Source organism: Macrosteles quadrilineatus, unplaced genomic scaffold, assembly GCF_028750875.1.
Source record: "Macrosteles quadrilineatus isolate MER2022 unplaced genomic scaffold, UCM_ALF_1.0 Scaffold_4__1_contigs__length_99947679, whole genome shotgun sequence".
NCBI lineage: Eukaryota > Metazoa > Arthropoda > Insecta > Hemiptera > Cicadellidae > Macrosteles > Macrosteles quadrilineatus.
The window spans coordinates 88,526,559-88,545,849 of record NW_026542597.1 but is presented as its reverse complement, the minus strand read 5'-3'; the positions used below and the strand labels follow the sequence as shown (position 1 = coordinate 88,545,849).

General features: G+C 33.9%; 1 protein-coding gene across 11 annotated transcripts in view; it reads right to left on the bottom strand.

Annotated features, from left to right (window-relative positions):
- The window catches only part of LOC128991523 (gastrula zinc finger protein xLCGF3.1-like), a 66,533-nt gene that overhangs the window by 14,662 nt on the left and 32,580 nt on the right, over nt 1-19,291 (bottom strand). For 10 of the 11 annotated variants that reach the window (XM_054414478.1, XM_054414471.1, XM_054414474.1 and 7 more), the window contains one exon: nt 10,995-14,434. In XM_054414478.1, coding sequence (XP_054270453.1) covers nt 12,176-14,041 — 1,866 coding nt within the window. In that variant the 5' untranslated portion in view covers nt 14,042-14,434 and the 3' untranslated portion in view covers nt 10,995-12,175. Of the gene's footprint in view, nt 1-10,994; nt 14,435-19,291 lie in introns of those variants that run through there. The other variant, XM_054414482.1, reaches the window with a different exon arrangement.

Here is a 19,291-nt window from a genome sequence, read left to right as displayed (position 1 = left end):
ATCGAACTCTCCAAAGAAAAGTAGATAAAGGTGTACAATGCCCCTGATGCTGAAGAGGCATACTCTGGATTCCAAAGGACTGTACGGCTCATATTTGACCATGTCTGCCCTTTCAAAAAAACAAGAGCTAAGCAGAAAGGACAGAAAATGAAGGTCCAGTATGATGAAGAAGTCTAAATACTAAAAGAAGATTTTATAGATACCTTGCATCAATACGAGCTTACTGGAAATGTAAATGATAACACTACAATGTTGGAAAAGAAGAAAAAATGTGATTTAAAGCTCAGGTCCTTCAAGCGACAAGCCACTGCAGAATACATTACAAGTGCTAATAATAAATTTAAAATTGTCTAGGAGATCATCAACACAGAAAAAATGTAAACAGAAGGAAGAACCAAATCTGCAGCTGGAAATAGAGGGGAAAATAGTAGATAATCCTACTCACATTGCTGAACACCTAAACCAATTTTTTGTAGAAATAGCAGACAACACTTTAGAGAAAAGTAAAAATCAATAAAAAAATTACACATCCACTATTTAAACCACAAAGCAATATCCAGCCACTAATATTAACTCAAACAACCATTAATGAAGTGTTAGCAACAATAGCCTCAATGAATTTAAAGCTGTCATGTGGAGTAGATGGAGTCCTATCAAAAGTTGTAAAACACTGTGCCGAATAACTGGCAGCTCCACTTGTCAGCATAATAAACATTCATTTCATTTCATTTTAGCCTTGGACAATTTCCCTCAGCCCTACAAATAGCAAAAATATACCTAAAGCACAAAAAAGGCTCACGCACTAAACAAGAAATCTACTCCCCTATCTCATTAATATCAACCTTTTCAAAATAAATGAAAAGGTCGCTCTGTCAAGAATGCTGAGTCACTTGGAAAGCAATGGTATTACTAAAAACCAACATGGTTTTCTCAAAGGGAGGTCCACCACCACAGCTCTAAATAGTTAAATCGAATAAATCATTTACCATCTAGAAGCAACAACGTTAAAAAATTATTAAAACAGCAAAAACGAGCAATTAGGATCATGCTTAAGTTAAAGTATGATGCATCAGCAAAAGAACATTTCAAAAATCTTAATATTTTAACTGTTTACTGGCAATATATCATTGAAACTACTCTCATTGCAAAGGATTGTACAACTATAAATTTTAAGTCCCCAGCTCATTTGTATGATACTAGAAAGAGAAGTGAGGTTATCCTGCCACATAGATTAAAGTTTTTTGCAAAGAAACCAACCTACATAGGATATACTTTTCTTAAATATATTCCAGAAAACATAAGAAGAGAAAATAATTTAAACAAGTTCAGGAAATTGCTGAAAGAATATTTGATGCAACTGGCCCCTTACTCCAAAGAATAATCTTTCACTTCCCAGATATAACCTACTGTAGATATAAATATTTTTGTTATTACTTTTCATTTTTGCTTGGTAAATTGTTAATAGTAGTTTTTAGTTAGATTTAGTATTGTATTATATATGACGCTATTTACTGTACAAACTATGTACAAAAAATGAATAAATAACAATGACTATGACTATGACTAAGCACGCAGACATGTATCAACAGTCTTACTTGACTACAGCAAAGCTTTTGACTGTCTGGGCCATAATCTCATCCTATGGAAACTCACAGCCCTAGGAATAGAGGGAATGGCCAAAGACTGGGTAGCAAGCTATTTCAAAAGACGTACATAAATTGTCGAAATCCAGCAAAACACAAATGAAAGAAAATCTGTATATAGGTCCACACAACTTTTGATTAACAGAAGAGTGCCCCAGGGCTCAATCATAGGCCCATTTTTGTTCATCCTTTTCACTAATGATTTTTCAGATTTCATTAGGAATTACGCCTTTACTTCATTGTGTTTCACCTACTATTTCAATTGTGCAAAACCATTCTGGACGTAGCATAAATTAATGAGTCGGTTTTTTTTAACCTACACATTACCTTCCTAATCTTACCTAGCTTCAAATTAGCCTACCTAATACAGTCACGAATCTGCATAAAACCCGACCTACCTTCCCCATGCCTAAATAAGAGCTGATTATTATTAGTTTCAAAACCAATTATTGATTTAATTCCGCATCAAGACGAGTATAAACATTACAGGTGGTTTTGTGCATATATTATTTAAACAATATTCTCTTTGTAATATGGTTAAAAAGACTAGATTTTATTAGACATTTAATTTTTTTACACTTTTATTTATAATTTGATCAAGGTTTTTCAATAATATTGATAGCTCATAAATATCTTATGATAAAAGCATTTTTGAAAAAGTAATTTGAAGTGTTTTTCTCAGGATTTTAATTTTACAAAAACAGTCTGCAGGCAACATAAACTAACAACTCGATACATTATAACCTAAACTTTACCTTCCTAATCTAACCTAACTTCAAAACACTTAATGCAGTCACCAATTCACATATAGCACGACCTACCACCCTGACATGCCTAAATAAGAACTGTAATTAGTCCAGCAGTATATCTATAACTATATCTCCATAATGTGACGAAATTCCTATTATAGAGAACATGTTATTTGACTACAGAATCACTTGAAATGTTATCCATCCTATCTTGTTTATTGTAATGTTAAGTATGTTTGTACGGCGATATCTTGAGAAATATTCATCAGCGGTGAAAAATAATGGTATATTTGGATTCAGGAGGTAAAAAACTATAAAGTAAGATATCCAAATTAAAAATTCGTTTGGAGGCACCTATACCACAGAAAACGTACTACTATAACCCAGAATGCCAACCGCATGGTAAAAAGCATTAAGTGTTTTGAGAGAGCTTTGCCTGTCAATCGGTAGGCAGCGCCACCAGCGTTGCTATTCTATTGCATGGCAACGCTGGTGGCGCTGCCTACGGATTGACAGGCAAAGCTCTCTCAAACCGCTTAATGCTTTTTACCATGCGGTTGGCATTCTGGGTTATAGTTGTACGTTTTCTGTGCCTATACGGAATAAATACCCGTTTACCAATCGAATCGATAGTTTCAATCAATATAAGCATAGCCCAGTTAAGAAACTGTCCCCGATGTACGGAACTCTGCCCAAGCACTGGATAGGCCATTGCATGTTGAGAGAAGTTTTAGGTACAGTACCTACTAATTGAATTGTTAGTTTCAATCGATATTAGCATAGCACTGTTAGGAAACTGTAGCCTAGTTATATAAGGGGAATTCATGCATTAGAACTAAAATACGGTATGGCCACAAGGTACTAGGCCTACTTGTCCAAATTGTTGTACTAAAATCTTAATTGGGTGAAAAAGTACTTTCCAAAACATAGCCTAAGGCAGCATCATAATATACTCACTTCTTCATTTAACAACACTGTAAGTTAGTATTGCTCAGAGGTCTGAGGGTGGAAGTAATCTTCTTTCCAAAATCTGCTTAAACACTATTTCTTGAGAATATATATTACAATAATTTAAATAAAACTATACATCAAACAAACTTCTTAGGTTTAGGTTTCTTCACATTAGCCTCCTATATTTTAGATCAGTCAGTGAGTCAGTAGAGTTACCAATACCACTCACCACTGGCTAGTGGCCTAGTGGCTAAGTGGCTAGTTAGTTGATACGCTAGTGTAGTGTACTTCTGTCCTCTGTCTGTACCAGAACCAGCATAGACTAAGCAAGCAACGTTTTATCTATACCATAGATAAAACAGACTTGTGTTGGTTAGGTCTATGTCTATACTATATCTATGGTTATGGTACCAGTTTACTAATTCAACAAACAAAAACAAACGTACGTACGTACAGTGTTGCCATGCCAAGTATTTGCCAATGAGGCCAGACGGGTTGAGTTCCCGCAAGGCTTACGGGACGTAGCCTCGACGTCACGATTTCCAGTTTCATTTCTTGTGCATTTTAGCCCAGTGGTTCTGGTTAGTGGTTACAGAACGAAGTCGAGTGCGGGATTACCTTATGAGTCCGGTAAATAAGTTCAATAAACGAGTATTGAGTTAAAAACATTTTGGAGAAGTGACGTACGATATTTTACGCTATACTACTCTAAGCTAACTTAACAAAAAAAATCTGAACAAACCCTTATTTATGTATTCCCACCAACTAAAGGACTAACAATAACTATTCATAATGAGACCTATGTAGGCCTACGTAATGAACCCCCATTTGATTAAGCTGGCGGCAACAGCTGTTTACTGGACTAAATCCCTCCGTGGTAAGCTTGTTAAAACCGTATAGTGTGGGGTAATAGCTATTTACCTTACAAGTGTAGTAAGAGCGTTTTTACTTCACGCAGGTGAATGGAGCAACGAATGGAAGCGAGTTGCATAATTCACCTAATTGATGTAAACACGCTCTGGCGTAACGTGTAACGTACAAGATTTTACCTGACCCGACAATATACAGGGTGTTACGAACAAAACTTTGCATTATCCATTTCACTCATCTTCTAACAGAAACATATTTTTAAAAACAAAAGCTAGGTTAGGAAAACAAGCAATCGGGTGGCAAGGTGGGAGGCCACGTTGACTAACTCTCCCATACCAGCCAGGGAGGAACTCGCTCCTGGTGGAAACCTACATTACATGGTGTGGAAGACCCTAAATCGTTCAGGGTCGAGGTACCGAAATGCAAGACAAACATGCAGAAATAGGGTCTCTTAACAGACGAAGAAAACATCTTGTGTGCGTGTGGTGCTGTTCAGGATCCTGGCCATCTGCTGATCTGTCCACGCCTAGACCAGTCTTGCAATAGATGATCTTACAAGCGAATGACAAAGCCATATCGGTAGCTAATTTTTGGTAGCGAAGTCTGATTTCTGGACACGGAAAGTAAGTAATTGATGAGCCATGTTGTTATCTCATGGCCCGTATGGCACTACCCAAGTAGCAAGAAAATTTATAAACAATATTGTAAAATATATTGAATCGACATTTACCCAATATTAAAAACTATTGATTTAATATTGCAATAACATTTTACAAATGAGTGAAAATTTAAAAACGTACGTTTTCAGGAAAAGCACTTTGCAAATTTTTTTCCACTTTTTTCAAAACGTCTATTATTTTTTTTATTTCATTAACATTTGAAGTTTCATAAAATGTCCATGGTAACGCAATATCTTTGGTAGTTTCTTTTTAAAAGAGCATCTTTAGTGGAAAAACACAAAATCCTGTCACGACCATAACGGACGTTTAAATGAATATTAAAAATAGTTAATACTATTTTTATAACTATGTTTTGCTATAAACTAATTTACTTTTATGGCCATTATACAATAAAAAGGTCACTGAGCTTTTGGTATATTTGGTCTTTCTAGAAAAAAATAAAAAAACTCAAAAAATTGAAAAAAAGCCAATAAAATCTTTTTAAGTTTGTATAACTCCGAAAAAACTTACCTGAGACCCGAAAAATCGTTATGTTTGTATAGAGGTGTGCTTCTTTTGTGTATAAAACATTGAAATATGAAGATATTTTAACTTTTGAAATTTTTATGATAGAAATCATAAACGTGATGGTCAGGGACAAGCGGTACGGTCGTGAATTGTCTGGAATAATCTAAATCTTTCTAAACAATCCTTCAATTATCCTGTTAGTTATAATAAAAATATGTGTTTCAATTGAACTAAACTGTTCAATTTACAATTATATTAAAGTTATTGTCACGACCAAACACACTATAATCCATAAGGCTGGATTGGTCGTGAAAAAACCCGCGATGGTCGTGAAACTTTGGTCGTGAAATTACGTGTTATTTGGCTCTGTTCTGGCGGTAGCCCTGCACCTCATGTTCGAGGATACAAAGTGGACTTCTAGGTTAATCTAGCAATTGAAATATCTTATAAACAAAAATTAACACCATGTCTACTTCATTGAATGACTACGTACGGTCATGGACACACCAAAATTACAAAAAACACTATCTTTCCTTTATTAATCTTGTAATTCCTCCTTTCAACTCGAAACGACCGGCACTACAATCCTGACGTACACCCCGAACTACTCTCTAAAACCAACTGACTCCATCGACGCCAGGCTTGCCACTGTCGTGCTCCAAAGTTGAAAATTTTCCCCAAATGGTCGTGACGCCAAATCGAGGGACAGACTTATTTTGTCATGGTAGTCAGTTTGTAATGACAATAAAATTATAATATGCTCCTTTTTTGTAAGTTTAATAACCATTGATGACATAAAAATATGGCTTTAAATATTTCGGCATGAATAATTAGTCTAAAAACTGCGTGAAAGTTGGAAAATGTACCCTAGGGACACGTCATGGTCGTGAATTTCGAGACTTTAAAAATACGAAAAAAATACCTAGAACCTATTTAAAACCAAATAAATGTGTGTAACATGTTGCCCCCGTCCCAAAAAATATTAAAACACATAATAATAAACTACAAATCCAGTATCTACGAAGTAAAAGGCCAGGGACATGAAAACGTACGTTTTTAAATTTTCACTCAAATATTGATTTGAAACAAAAGACATTTATCGGTAAATATTTGAGTCAATATTGAAATATATTAAAACAAGGCAAAATAAATATTGTTTATTTTTTAAGTATCTAACATGGTTTCTATATTGTTTCAATATTTCAGCCTAAACATAAAAACACAAAATAATAAATATTTAGTATGAAAATCATTCAAGAATGATTTTCATACTAAATATTTATTATTTTGTGTTATCAGTTGAGTAAAGTGATTAAATAGGTCATAAAAAACAAAATTTGTAAAAAAACTAGAACAAAATTTTTTGCACTAGATGGGTCTCGAACCCATGACCTTTGACTTATGGGCCCGATGCCTTACCTCTGAGCTAGTTGATGGTATTATGAGTTTTCAAGTGTTATAAGAGCAGCCGATGGTTGCAATGGTCGCAATACTTGAAATATTTTTGATACTACAGTATAATATGATTCTGTTAATCAGTTTAAGCATCAAGTAGTTAAATTGTTTTTCTGTGAGTTAGAGAAAAAAAAATAAAAGGCTATTGGAATGTTTCAAATTGCATTTAGCCAAATCCTTTATTGGGAATTTTATAAGAAATCTTGGAGATGACTACTGCAGAAGAATTTTGGATCAATGCAAGTCATGGGGAAGATGAAGAATTTTGGTATTTCAGGGATATATCATCTTAAAGATGGGGAGATAAATAAATGAATTAAAATATAATCAAGGAAAAATAATTGTTTTTGCATTCTATGTGAGGTGAGATAAAAGTCAACAAGATAGTATATAAAAATCATTGAGAAATTGATCATTGTTTGTCATCTGTTGAGGTTTTAAATAAAGACATTAAATTATACCATGTATATACTTATTTATCCTAAAACAAAATTTAGTTAATTTATGCAAAATTTATGTATAGTTTTTTGACAACCATTCCTTATCAATTACCATTTTACTATAGAGAACTAGATGGTAATGGTAGAATATTTATAGCACTATTGGTATCCATTAGTTTATAAATAAACAAAGGTATGTAAACATTTAACACAAATTTATGTGTGCAAAAATAAATCAACTGGTAATACTGTAATATTAAGTCATATATTGGTACAGGTACGTTGATTATGTTATTTGCTTATTTGAAGGATCTGAAACTGAGAGTGACACACTTCTAACATACATAAATTCTATATCTAAAAATATAAAGTTTACCAAAGATGCCCAACAAGAAAAAATCAATTATCTGGACTTAACAATCTCAAAAATTGACGAAAAACACTAATTTGATCTTTTTAGAAAAACAACCACTACTAAATTAATAGTACCAAATCATCAAACCACCCATGGCAACAAAAAATGGCAGCATTTCATTCTATGATTTACAGACTAATTACATTGCCACTAAACAAAACAAATTTTGAAAAAGAAAAGAAGATAATAAAATATATTGCAGCCAAAAATGGATAAAAGGACAATCTTATTGATAATATGATAAAGAACAAAATTAAGAAACAAAACAAAAAAGAAGAGAAATTAAAAAAAGAATACATATGTCTCCCTCATAACTCTAAATTAAATAAAGCGATAAGGAAAAGGGTACTAAATGTTTAATTATTTATTTCATTTACTAATGTAATATTAAATATCAACCAGATCAAAATACTGAAATATACTGTAATGTTTACAAATGTAAAATGCTGATTGAACTAATATTTGCTGGGCAATGGAATAGTATACTAGTTTGTTTTGATACAATTGAGCTTAGTTACTATAGAACTGTGGCAATTTGTCCATTCATTAGCCATTGGAATACCAGTAAATACTCATATTCTTTGAGTATATTGTTACTCAAATATTTGTAAAACTACCAATCATATAATATTCTAATACTATATTCTCTGAGGATAACTCATTATAGTCAAAATCAGGTTAATACTTAAGGCTATTAATTCGTGGACTAATAAGTTCCAAAATCACATCCAAATAAAAACAATCCAATTGCTGCTAATTATCTGCATAACAATTACAATTAATTATCTGCAGTAGCTCATCATTACCTCTTAAGCTCTCAAAATCACTCTAGTAGCTATTCTGTTTCCTCTTAAGCTCTCAAAATACTCTCAAGATAAAAGTAATTAAGTATTCCATTTTAAAAGGTCTTTTTAATCAAGTTACTAGATAAACTATTTAAGGCTATTACCTCTTGAAAACCACACTATTACCTCTTAAGGAACACTCAAGTAGCTTCTAGAAACAACCCTTCAGTAACTACCCCTATAGAAGCTAATCTTGGGGGAGAGGCCTCTACCAGTATTCTCTAGTCTTTCAGTGGAGTGTATCAGTAGATAGGAGATAACAGATGATAAGAATTAGATCTCACTTCCATCACACTCCACTGAAAGACAGAGAAGACTTACAGAATGACATGTCTTTCAGTGGAGTGTGTTATCATCTGTTATCTCCTATCTACTGATACACTCCACTGAAAGACTAGAGAATACTGCTGGAGGCCTCTCCCCCTGTAGCTTGTGAGCTAATAGGGTGTTTTTTAATATGTGATACATCAGACTATATTTGTAACACAATATTTTGGCTTCTTAACAAGCTACCAGTCTAGTTCTTGTAGCTAATACTTTTTCTGGAAAGCTTTCCTGAGGAGAATTGATGAATTTAGACTATTAGATGTGTAATTATTAAGAATTTCTCGTGTATACTTGAATTGTGGATTCAAAATATTAGATTGCCATGGTAAATTCCCAAGAATATGAGCATCTACTGATACATTTGATTGCAGTTGTATCTAGTTGATTATTTATTAAAATATTTGAGTAACATGAGCTGTTTCCCAAAGAATGTTTATTTTATTTTATTTACATGCTTCAATACAGTGTACACCATTTACATTGAAGCAGTTCATGCACTTATAATAATTTCTTCAGTGGGTTTCTTCTTGTCCATTCACTTCAATCTAACTTACAATTTCATACCATGCAATAACAACATAAAAAATAAAATTTTCAATTACTATAACAACAATATATAAGTATTTAAAAAGACTAAATAATAAAGGTTGAGCATTTATTGGTATATTGGATCACAGTTGCCAGAGAATGTAGGTGAAATTCTATCCCAATTAAAGCTTAAAATAACAAACCAAAGTTTACTATTCCATTGTTCAGCAAATATTTGTCCATGGAGTATTTTACTGTTAGGACATCTTAGTACAAGTTAGTTATTTTGAACAGGTTGATAACCAATAAGACTTGTTTGATTCATTTTATATAAACTACAAACATTTGTAACTGTTTTTAGACTTTTCAGTTGAAGCATTCTATAAAACTCAATAAATAAGAGAATTAGACTCACTAACTCAAGTAAATCAAGGTATAGTGTATTCCTACATAGGTCAGCAAATATTTGTGCACTAAGCATTCTACTGTTGTGAAATATTCATGTCACAAGTGTTGAATCGTTTACTGTTGTAAACTAATAGCTCCTCCCAATCTGTTTTGACTTAATCATGACTGTATAAAAGATATTATCTTTAAAATATATTTATAATTAATTATTTAATGATGGTTAAAAAGATTATTGACAATTCCTTAAGATACAAAAATAATACAAGTGTTTTCAAGATTATGTAAAGTAATAATCTTACAAGGAATAATTTATTATAAAATATTATAACAATATATATTAGTCCAAGTAAAACCAAATTCTTTAAATACATTTACTTTTATTTTATAATATTTTATATTAGAGATTTGTTCTGGGCTACAACACAATACTTAAACAAACTATGATATATTTACTAGTCTAAAACAATTTTAAAAATCAAAGTGAAAAATTTAATACAAAAAATAGGTATTTTCTAAGATAATTAATACAACACTTTATTAGAAGTATACCAATTAACCAATTAATTTGCTTCAAAATAAAACAACAGTAAAGGGATTACAGTGTTATCTGTGGTAAGATGTTAAACTATTACTAGCACATCTAGTGGAGAATGGCTAAACTGTCGTGAGCTATCTAGGCGGTAAACAGGTGAACTGTTAAAAGCACATCTAGTGGTGAATGGCTAAACTGTCGTGAGCTATCTAGGCGGTAAACAGGTGAACTGTTAAAAGCACATCTAGTGGTGAGTGGCTAAACTGTCGTGAGCTATCTAGGCGGTAAACAGGTGAACTGTTAAAAGCACATCTAGTGGTGAATGGCTAAACTGTCGTGAGCTATCTAGGCGGTAAACAGGTGAACTGTTAAAAGCACATCTAGTGGTGAATGGCTAAACTGTCGTGAGCTATCTAGGCGGTAAACAGGTGAACTGTTAAAAGCACATCTAGTGGAGAATGGCTAAACTATTGTGAGCTATCTAGCACAGTAGCATTGACTTTATATCTACACTTTATATCTTGTGTAGATATAAAGTCAATGACAGTAGTTTAGCTCATGGTTGCGAATGCTTCTCCAGTATGAACCAATGTATGTATATGCAAAGAGTGTTTGGTTGTGAAGGATTTTCCACATGTAGTGCATTTACAAGGCCGCTCTCCAGTATGAACCATTGTATGCCTCCTCAATTCCTGATTGGATTTAAAGGATTTTTCACATGTAGTGCACTTATAAGGCCGCTCTCCAGTATGAACCATTGTATGCCTCCTCAATTCGTGATTGGTTTAGAAGGATTTTCCACATGTAGTGCACTTATAAGACCACTATCCAGTATGAACCACTGTATGCCTCCTCAATTCGTGATTGGTTTAGAAGGATTTTCCACATGTAGTGCACTTATAAGACCACTATCCAGTATGAACCACTGTATGCCTCCTCAATTCGTGATTGATTTTGAAGGGTTTTCCACATGTAGTGCACTTATAAGACCACTATCCACTATAAACCACTGTATGCCTCCTCAATTCGTGATTGGTTTTGAAGGATTTTCCACATGTAGTGCCCTTATAAGACCACTATCCAGTATGAACCACTGTATGCCTCCTCAATTCGTGATTGGTTTTGAAGGATTTTCCACATGTAGTGCACTTATAAGACCACTATCCAGTATGAACCACTGTATGCCTCCTCAATTCGTGATTGGTTTTGAAGGATTTTCCACATGTAGTGCCCTTATAAGACCACTATCCAGTATGAACCACTGTATGCCTCCTCTATTCGTGATTGGTTTTGAAGGATTTCCCACATGTAGTGCCCTTATAAGACCACTATCCAGTATGAACCACTGTATGCCTCCTCAATTCGTGATTGGTTCTGAAGGATTTTCCACATGTAGTGCCCTTATAAGACCACTATCCAGTATGAACCACTGTATGCCTCCTCAATTCGTGATTGGTTTTGAAGGATTTTCCACATGTAGTGCACTTATAAGACCACTATCCAGTATGAACCACTGAATGCCTCCTCAATTCGTGATTGGTTTTGAATAATTTTCTACATGTAGTGCCCTTATAAGACCACTATCCAGTATGAACCACTGTATGTCTCCTCAATTCGTGATTGGTTATGAAGGATTTTACATATGTAGTGCCCTTATAAGACCACTATCCAGTATGAACCTCTGTATGTCTCCTCAATTCGTGAATGGTTTTGAAGGATTTTCCACATGTAGTGCAATTAAGGCCGCTCTTCAGTATGAACCAATGTATGTCTATTCAAATGGTTTTTAGTTGTGAACGACTTTCCACATATATCACACTTAAGGCTACTCACCAATATGAACCTTTGTATGGGCCTTCATATTGCTTTTGGTTGTGAAAGATTTTCCACACATAGTGCAATTATAATGAGGTCGCTCTCCAGTATGAATCAATGCATGACTTCTCAAATAACGTTTGGCTTTGAATGATTTTCCACATTTAGTGCAATTATAAGGTCGATCTCTAGTATGAATCACAGCATGTCTTCTCAAATCGTGATTAGTTTGAAAGGATTTTCCACATGTGCTGCACTTATACGGCCGCTCTTCAGTATGAGTCATTGCATGTCTTCTCAAATAACGTTTGGCTTTGAAAGATTTTCCACATGTAGTGCAATTATAAGGTCGATCTCTAGTATGAATCACAGCATGTCTTCTCAAATCGTGATTAGTTTGAAAGGATTTTCCACATGTAGTGCACTTATACGGCCGCTCTTCAGTATGAATCAATGCATGTCTTCTCAAATCGCTTTTGGCTTTGAAGGATTTTCCACATGTAGTGCACTTAAAAGATGCTTCTACAGCATGAACCAATGTATGTTTATTCAAAAGGGTTATGGTTGTAATGGACTTTCCAAATGTATCACACTTATAAGGTCGCTCTCCAATATGAACGTTTGTATGGGAATTCATATATTTTTTGGTTGTATTTCCACACGTAGCGCACTTATAAGGCCGCTCTCCAGTATGAACCTTTGTATGGGTCATCATATTGCTTTTGGTTGTGCAAGATTTTCCACACGTAGTGCAATTATAATGAGGTCGCTCTCCAGTATGAATCAATGCATGTCTTCTCAAATAACGTTTGGCTTTGAAAGATTTTCCACATGTAGTGCAATTATAAGGTCGATCTCTAGTATGAATCACAGCATGTCTTCTCAAATCGTGATTAGTTTGAAAGGATTTTCCACATGTAGTGCACTTATACGGCCGCTCTTCAGTATGAATCAATGCATGTCTTCTCAAATCGCTTTTGGCTTTGAAGGATTTTCCACATGTAGTGCACTTAAAAGATGCTTCTCCAGCATGAACTAATGTATGTCTATTCAAAAGGGTTATGGTTGTAATGGACTTTCCAAATGTATCACACTTATAAGGTCGCTCTCCAATATGAACGTTTGTATGGGAATTCATATATTTTTTGGTTGTAAAAGATTTTCCACACGTAGCGCACTTATAAGGCCGCTCTCCAGTATGAACCATTGTATGGGTCACCATATTTCTTTTGGTTGTAAAAGATTTTCCACACGTAGTGCACTTATAAGACCGCTCTCCACTATGAACCTTTGTATGGGTCACCATATTGCTTTTGGTTGTAAAAGATTTTCCACACGTAGAGCACTTATAATAAGGTCGCTCTCCAGTATGAACCAATGTATGTCTATTCAAATGGTTTTTGGCTGTGAAGGACTTTCCACATGTATCACACTTATAAGGCCGCTCACCAATATGAACCTTTGTATGGGCCTTCATACTGCTTTTGGTCGTGCAAGATTTTCCACACGTAGTGCACTTATAAAAAGGTCGCTCTTCAGCATGAATCAATGCATGTCTTCTCAAATCACGTTTGGCTTTGAAGGATTTTCCACATGTAGTGCAATTATAAGGTCGCTCTCCAGTATGCATCAATGCATGTCTCTGCAAAATGCTTTTGGTTTTAAATGATTTTTCACATATAGTGCACTTATAAGGGCTCTCCCAAGAGTGTTTTAACAAATGACTCTTTACTTGATGTAGTTTGATAAAGGTTTTCTCACATATCAAACATTTAAAGGGGCGCTCACCAGTATGTTCTAATATATGATTCCTCATTTTCCACTGAGGTGAAACAATTATTTTACAAAATGCACACTTATACGGAAGCTTTAACATATTTACTTCCTAACTTTATAGTACTTGTCAGATGACCCAGTAAGTAAATAGATAACTTAATTTGTCAGTTATGATTTGTACGTTCATTTAAATGTAGGATTTGTTTAAAGTTTGTTATTTACATAGAGATCCCTACAATTTTAAAACATTTCTTGCTTAAATCTTGTTGTGTTGAAGATATTTTAAATCCTACAGCATAAATGTTAATTGTACAGTAATATAATAGTTTTACAAAGCAATAATTTACTTTCATCTGTTCTTTATATAGTGTTTAATAGAATACCATTTTTATCTGCTGTTCGTAGTACAATCTTATCTCAGACATTATATGAAGCTTTACTGCGAGGAACTTGAGTTTATTTTCTCTAAGTCTGGGAAAGTCTTTTGCCACTTCTGAAAAAGACCAGACTTCATTAGACATTTAATTTTTGTAAAATCTTTATTTATCATTTTATCAAGGCTTAACAATAATATTGATAGCTCATAAATATCTTATGATGAACAAAATGAGGGTTGTACACATGCCATTCCAAATATTGAGATGCTAAATAAAACTATGTCTGACGGGGATTTAATACTTTGCTTTATAATAATAGTATATGAATGTAATGGATATGATAAGCCCGAAGAACAGTCTTTTTTTAACAGAGTGGGGACTTCTTTTTTTGTACTTTGGTGGGCATCTATCACTCATCAACCTCTAATATTCATATTTGCTAATCCCCAGTGGAGTTATGTTATTATAGCAACATTTCTACCTTCTCAATGTATGTCTGATGGAGTAATTTTTTAAAGGTGAAACTATACCTATATTACTCAAAATATGGAGAAATTATGTCTTGAAAACGTTGACAAGTCTGACTCTACTTAAAGTTAACTTTAGTGAAATACAGGGTGGGGCAGCATAACTTCTTTTAATTTTATAAATGTGCGCCATTTTGTTTGTTCATGTTATAGCGAAGAGCTAGCAGTCTCCTTTGAGGGGCGAGGCTATAAAGTTTTGTCCTTGCATAGTTTAGTCGCCATTATGGGTTGGACATTGAGAAGCGTGCGTTCGCTGTTGATGCCTACTTTTTGAGTGGATGTTCAGTGATTGCAGCCCAGTGCGCCTTTCGAAATCGGTTTAATTTAGCCCCGTTGGCTCCTGTTCCGGACCTGAAATCAATTGATATTAGGTTCAATACGTTTAGACATCCTGCAAGTGCAACAAAACTAAAAACTTGAGCCCCATGGCCCATTAGATTACCTGAGAACATTGAGGCAGTGTGAGCTTCAATGTTGCGATCAAGGGGTGATTTGCAATGGCCTGATCAATCTTCTGATATGTCCTCATGCGATTTTTTCTATGGGGTTTTTGAAGTCCCGCGTTTATGTGAACCGTCCAAGGATCCTTCAAGATTTAAAAAAAAAGATCCAGCGAGAAATTTCCAAGATAATGCCTGCTATGCTTGAAAGCGTAATGACACACATCAGAAATCGGTATACTCAATGTATCTAGAATGGGAGACGTCACCTGCATGATTTTACCTTCAAAACTACGTAAAACAAAACTTTAGGAATGTACTTACATAATAAAAACCAAATAAAGTTTGTCTGACTCATACAATGCGTTTTATTAAACTTTGAAAAAGGAAGTTATGCTGCCCCACCCTGTACCAAAATGCTTAATTCATTAAACCTAAACATAGATTTTTTACAAAGTAGGTTGTTTACATATCAATAGTTATATTTAGCTTGGGTATCATACACTACCTAAACCTTTTATCTGAACTATCTTTAGTACTTTACTGCATTATATTTACCATACATACTTTTCAACACCATTTCGGGTAACGTTTGAGAGTAAGCAAATACATTTACATGTTTTTGACATTTTCCCCGTAATCTTTAATTTCACAATAATGCTTCAATATACAGTAATTGTTCCGTAAATCTACACTGGGGAAAATGTAATTTTTATATGTCCACTTACAGTTCTTTTTCACACTGAATCCATAAATGCAATCAGTTTTTATCGAGAGATTCCTAAGCGGCTGTAGAGTTAAATAAAATCAAGTTTCAGTTTCGTTGAGTAAAGTTGCATTTACAATAATTCTAGCTCGCATTCCTCCTTGAATAAGTGTCAACCACAAATTTACTCGCATGCTAGTAGTGGAGTGCAAGCATGAATGACATTTTGCGGTTCAAGTTACTTTCCAACATGTTGAGAAATGCTCGCATACGATATCTTTGTGAAGCCCAGTTTGTTAAAACGTAAGTGTGGTGGAAAAGGTGTGTTACTGTTTGTTTATAGTTTTTGTGTTTACTGTACAGTGATGGCTAAGTTTAGTGATGATGTATGTTATTTTTTTTTATTTCCACAGACCAACAAGACACTTTGAATAATTTCACAAATACACATACAAATAATACATTTTACATACTATACATACTTATACATTCCTAAGTAGATTTTTAAGTTCACTCATTATACAAACTATACATAAACATATTATACACAGCGATCATATCAGAGCATTGTGATCGCTTATTATGAATACTCAACTTTTACTTAACAACAACATCACTCACCACTGCTATTATTATTCCAGTAACAACCAACAATGTAAACGCTGCTGGAATTCGATCTGTCATTCGATACTAGAACAGTAACTCGCTCAATATCACATTCCATTAACTCTAATGCGAGCTAGAAATTCATGTAAACGCGCCTTTACTTCATCAGGTTTCACCCACTATTGCAATTTTGCAAAAACATTTTGGAGTGGCACGAGTCGATTAATTTTAACCTACACTTTACCTTCCTAATCTTATCTAACTTTAAAACACCTAATAAAGTCAGGAATCTGCATAAAACCCGGCTACCTTCCCCACATGCCTAAATAAGAGCTGATTATTATTAGTTTCAAAACCAATTGATTTAATTCTGCATCAAGTAGAGTATAAACAGCTGTTTGCTCTCCTCATTCAGTCCTCAACCCACATACAGACCGGACCCGTCTAGCCCTCGCCATAGTACCACTCAAAAACCTTAGACTCGTAATTTTAACCTTCTTTTTACAGTCACTTAGGAATCTCTCCGTCAAAAACTGATTGCATTTATGGATTCAGAGTGAAAAACTGTAAGTTGACATATAAAAATTACATCCATATGGAATAATTGTCATTTAAACTTTTAGACTGTTTTACTTTAATCTTTTTTATTTATTGCTGAAAGACTGTTGTGAAATGGATGTTGTTTGCTTACACTAGAAATGGGATTTGTACCATTTAGAGGACTATCACATACTAAGTTTTTATCAAAATAATTCAAGCCGCTATTGAGAAAATTTAATTTTTTCTGTTATTTTATGGAGTTTATAGGAAAACCACTACATAATAGGGAATAGACGCGATATTTTTATGGAGATATTTTAGAGAAAATCCATTCAGGCAGTGGCGGTCCCAGGGGGGATGGGAGGGATATAACTCGCCCCGAAATATTTTATATTTTATTAGCTAACATAAATACTATTAACTTAAGCATATTTTAGAGCTAAAATATGTATAAAAATATGTTTTTAGGCTTTAAACACCCAATTATTCTAAGAGGGGGCCCAAGACCCCTTTTTTCCTGGGAGAAATTCTATACAACCCAGTCCTCCTGGAGGTCATCCCCCCCAAAATGAAATCCTGAGACTACCACTGCAATCAGGAAAATGGAAATTTGTTAAGTCTGCAGGTTTGCTGCAGCGGGGGGATATTGTTTATTTATTGCTGAAAGACTGTTGTTTGCCAGAATGATGTTTGCCTACACTATAAATCGGATTCGTACCATTTTCTTCAGAATTCAAAGGACTATAACATAGTAAGTTTTTTTCCAAAATAATTTGGGCCGTTATTGAGAAAATTTAATTTTTCTGTTATTTTATGGGTTCTTATGGAAAAACCACCATTAAAAATGGATTAGTACCTACGTACCAAATTTCATCAAAATCGGCCCACTGGTGTGGTCTGTAACTCTGTACACATCCACACACACAGATATCACTTCAAAAAACACTTTTTTTGGATTCAGAAGACCCAAAACAGATATATTCAGTCAAAACTTAAATTTGGAAATATTGACGAAAACAATACTTTCTCTATATAGGCTACTCACTATATTTTGGTTCAGAGGGAACCAAAACAGATACATCCACTCAAAACTCAACAAAAACAATACTTTGTATTATGTATATGGAAATAAAGTAAAAACTGTAAATTAAAAATTCCATGTTATTCTTATTCAGATTATTTAACTCTTGCGGTTCGCTTGTTTTATGGATATATTTTGATCAAACTTGGCAAATGTGTCTTTTATGTACTAAGCTCAATATATTGTATTGTAGGTATTTTATAATTAATTAAAAAACACACTTTACTCCCCTGTAGCGGCAAACCTTGGTACTTGTTAAACATCATGGTATTTAAGTCTATTTAAAAAAAAAATCAGGCAAATAGGATTTCGCTTAGGCTGCAGGTTTGCTACGGTGGGAGTATTTAATGTTGCACTTGTGTGATTTTGTATCGCCTACTCTTTTTTATGTACTCTTTTGTCATATCTTGCACAAACGCCATTTTGTTTAAAATTTGTGCATAATTGGTATTTTTGTATCTAAGAGTACAGTAGAACCCCTCAAATCTAGCCTTGGTTTTACCGGTCCTCTGTTTATCCGGCCCCTTCCAGGAAGCCAATATCAAAATGTTTTTCTCTCAGCTTGCAGACGTTTAAATGCAAGCACTAGTCTTTGTGACTGCTCAAGTCATAAAATAAATTGTTCTCTTTACTTATCTGTTTGTATATACATTTATTTGCTGAGTCACTATTCTCAGTTGAGCTAGTAGGCCTAAACTCTGATCAGTTGGTTGATTATTTCTAAAGTGGGGTTAGTACAGTACAGTACATTAATTTTTGTATTTCACAAAATGGATAAGAATGTTGAGTAGAAATGCATGTACCATTTAAGTCCCAATGATCTTCAAGTACAATTTATTGTAATTTTTACCTCCATTTAATAGGTTTTGTTACCTGAAACCATAATATTTGTACATTCATTACTTAATGACTTTAACCTACAAATATTTTTTTTCTTTTTGCGAACATGTTTATTTTTATAAAAATGATCCCAGAACAGAATTAAATGATACTTTTGATTGCATATATTGATTACCTATTATTATTAGGTATGAATTGTCATTTTCATAGTAGGTTGGTTTATCCGGCCAAAT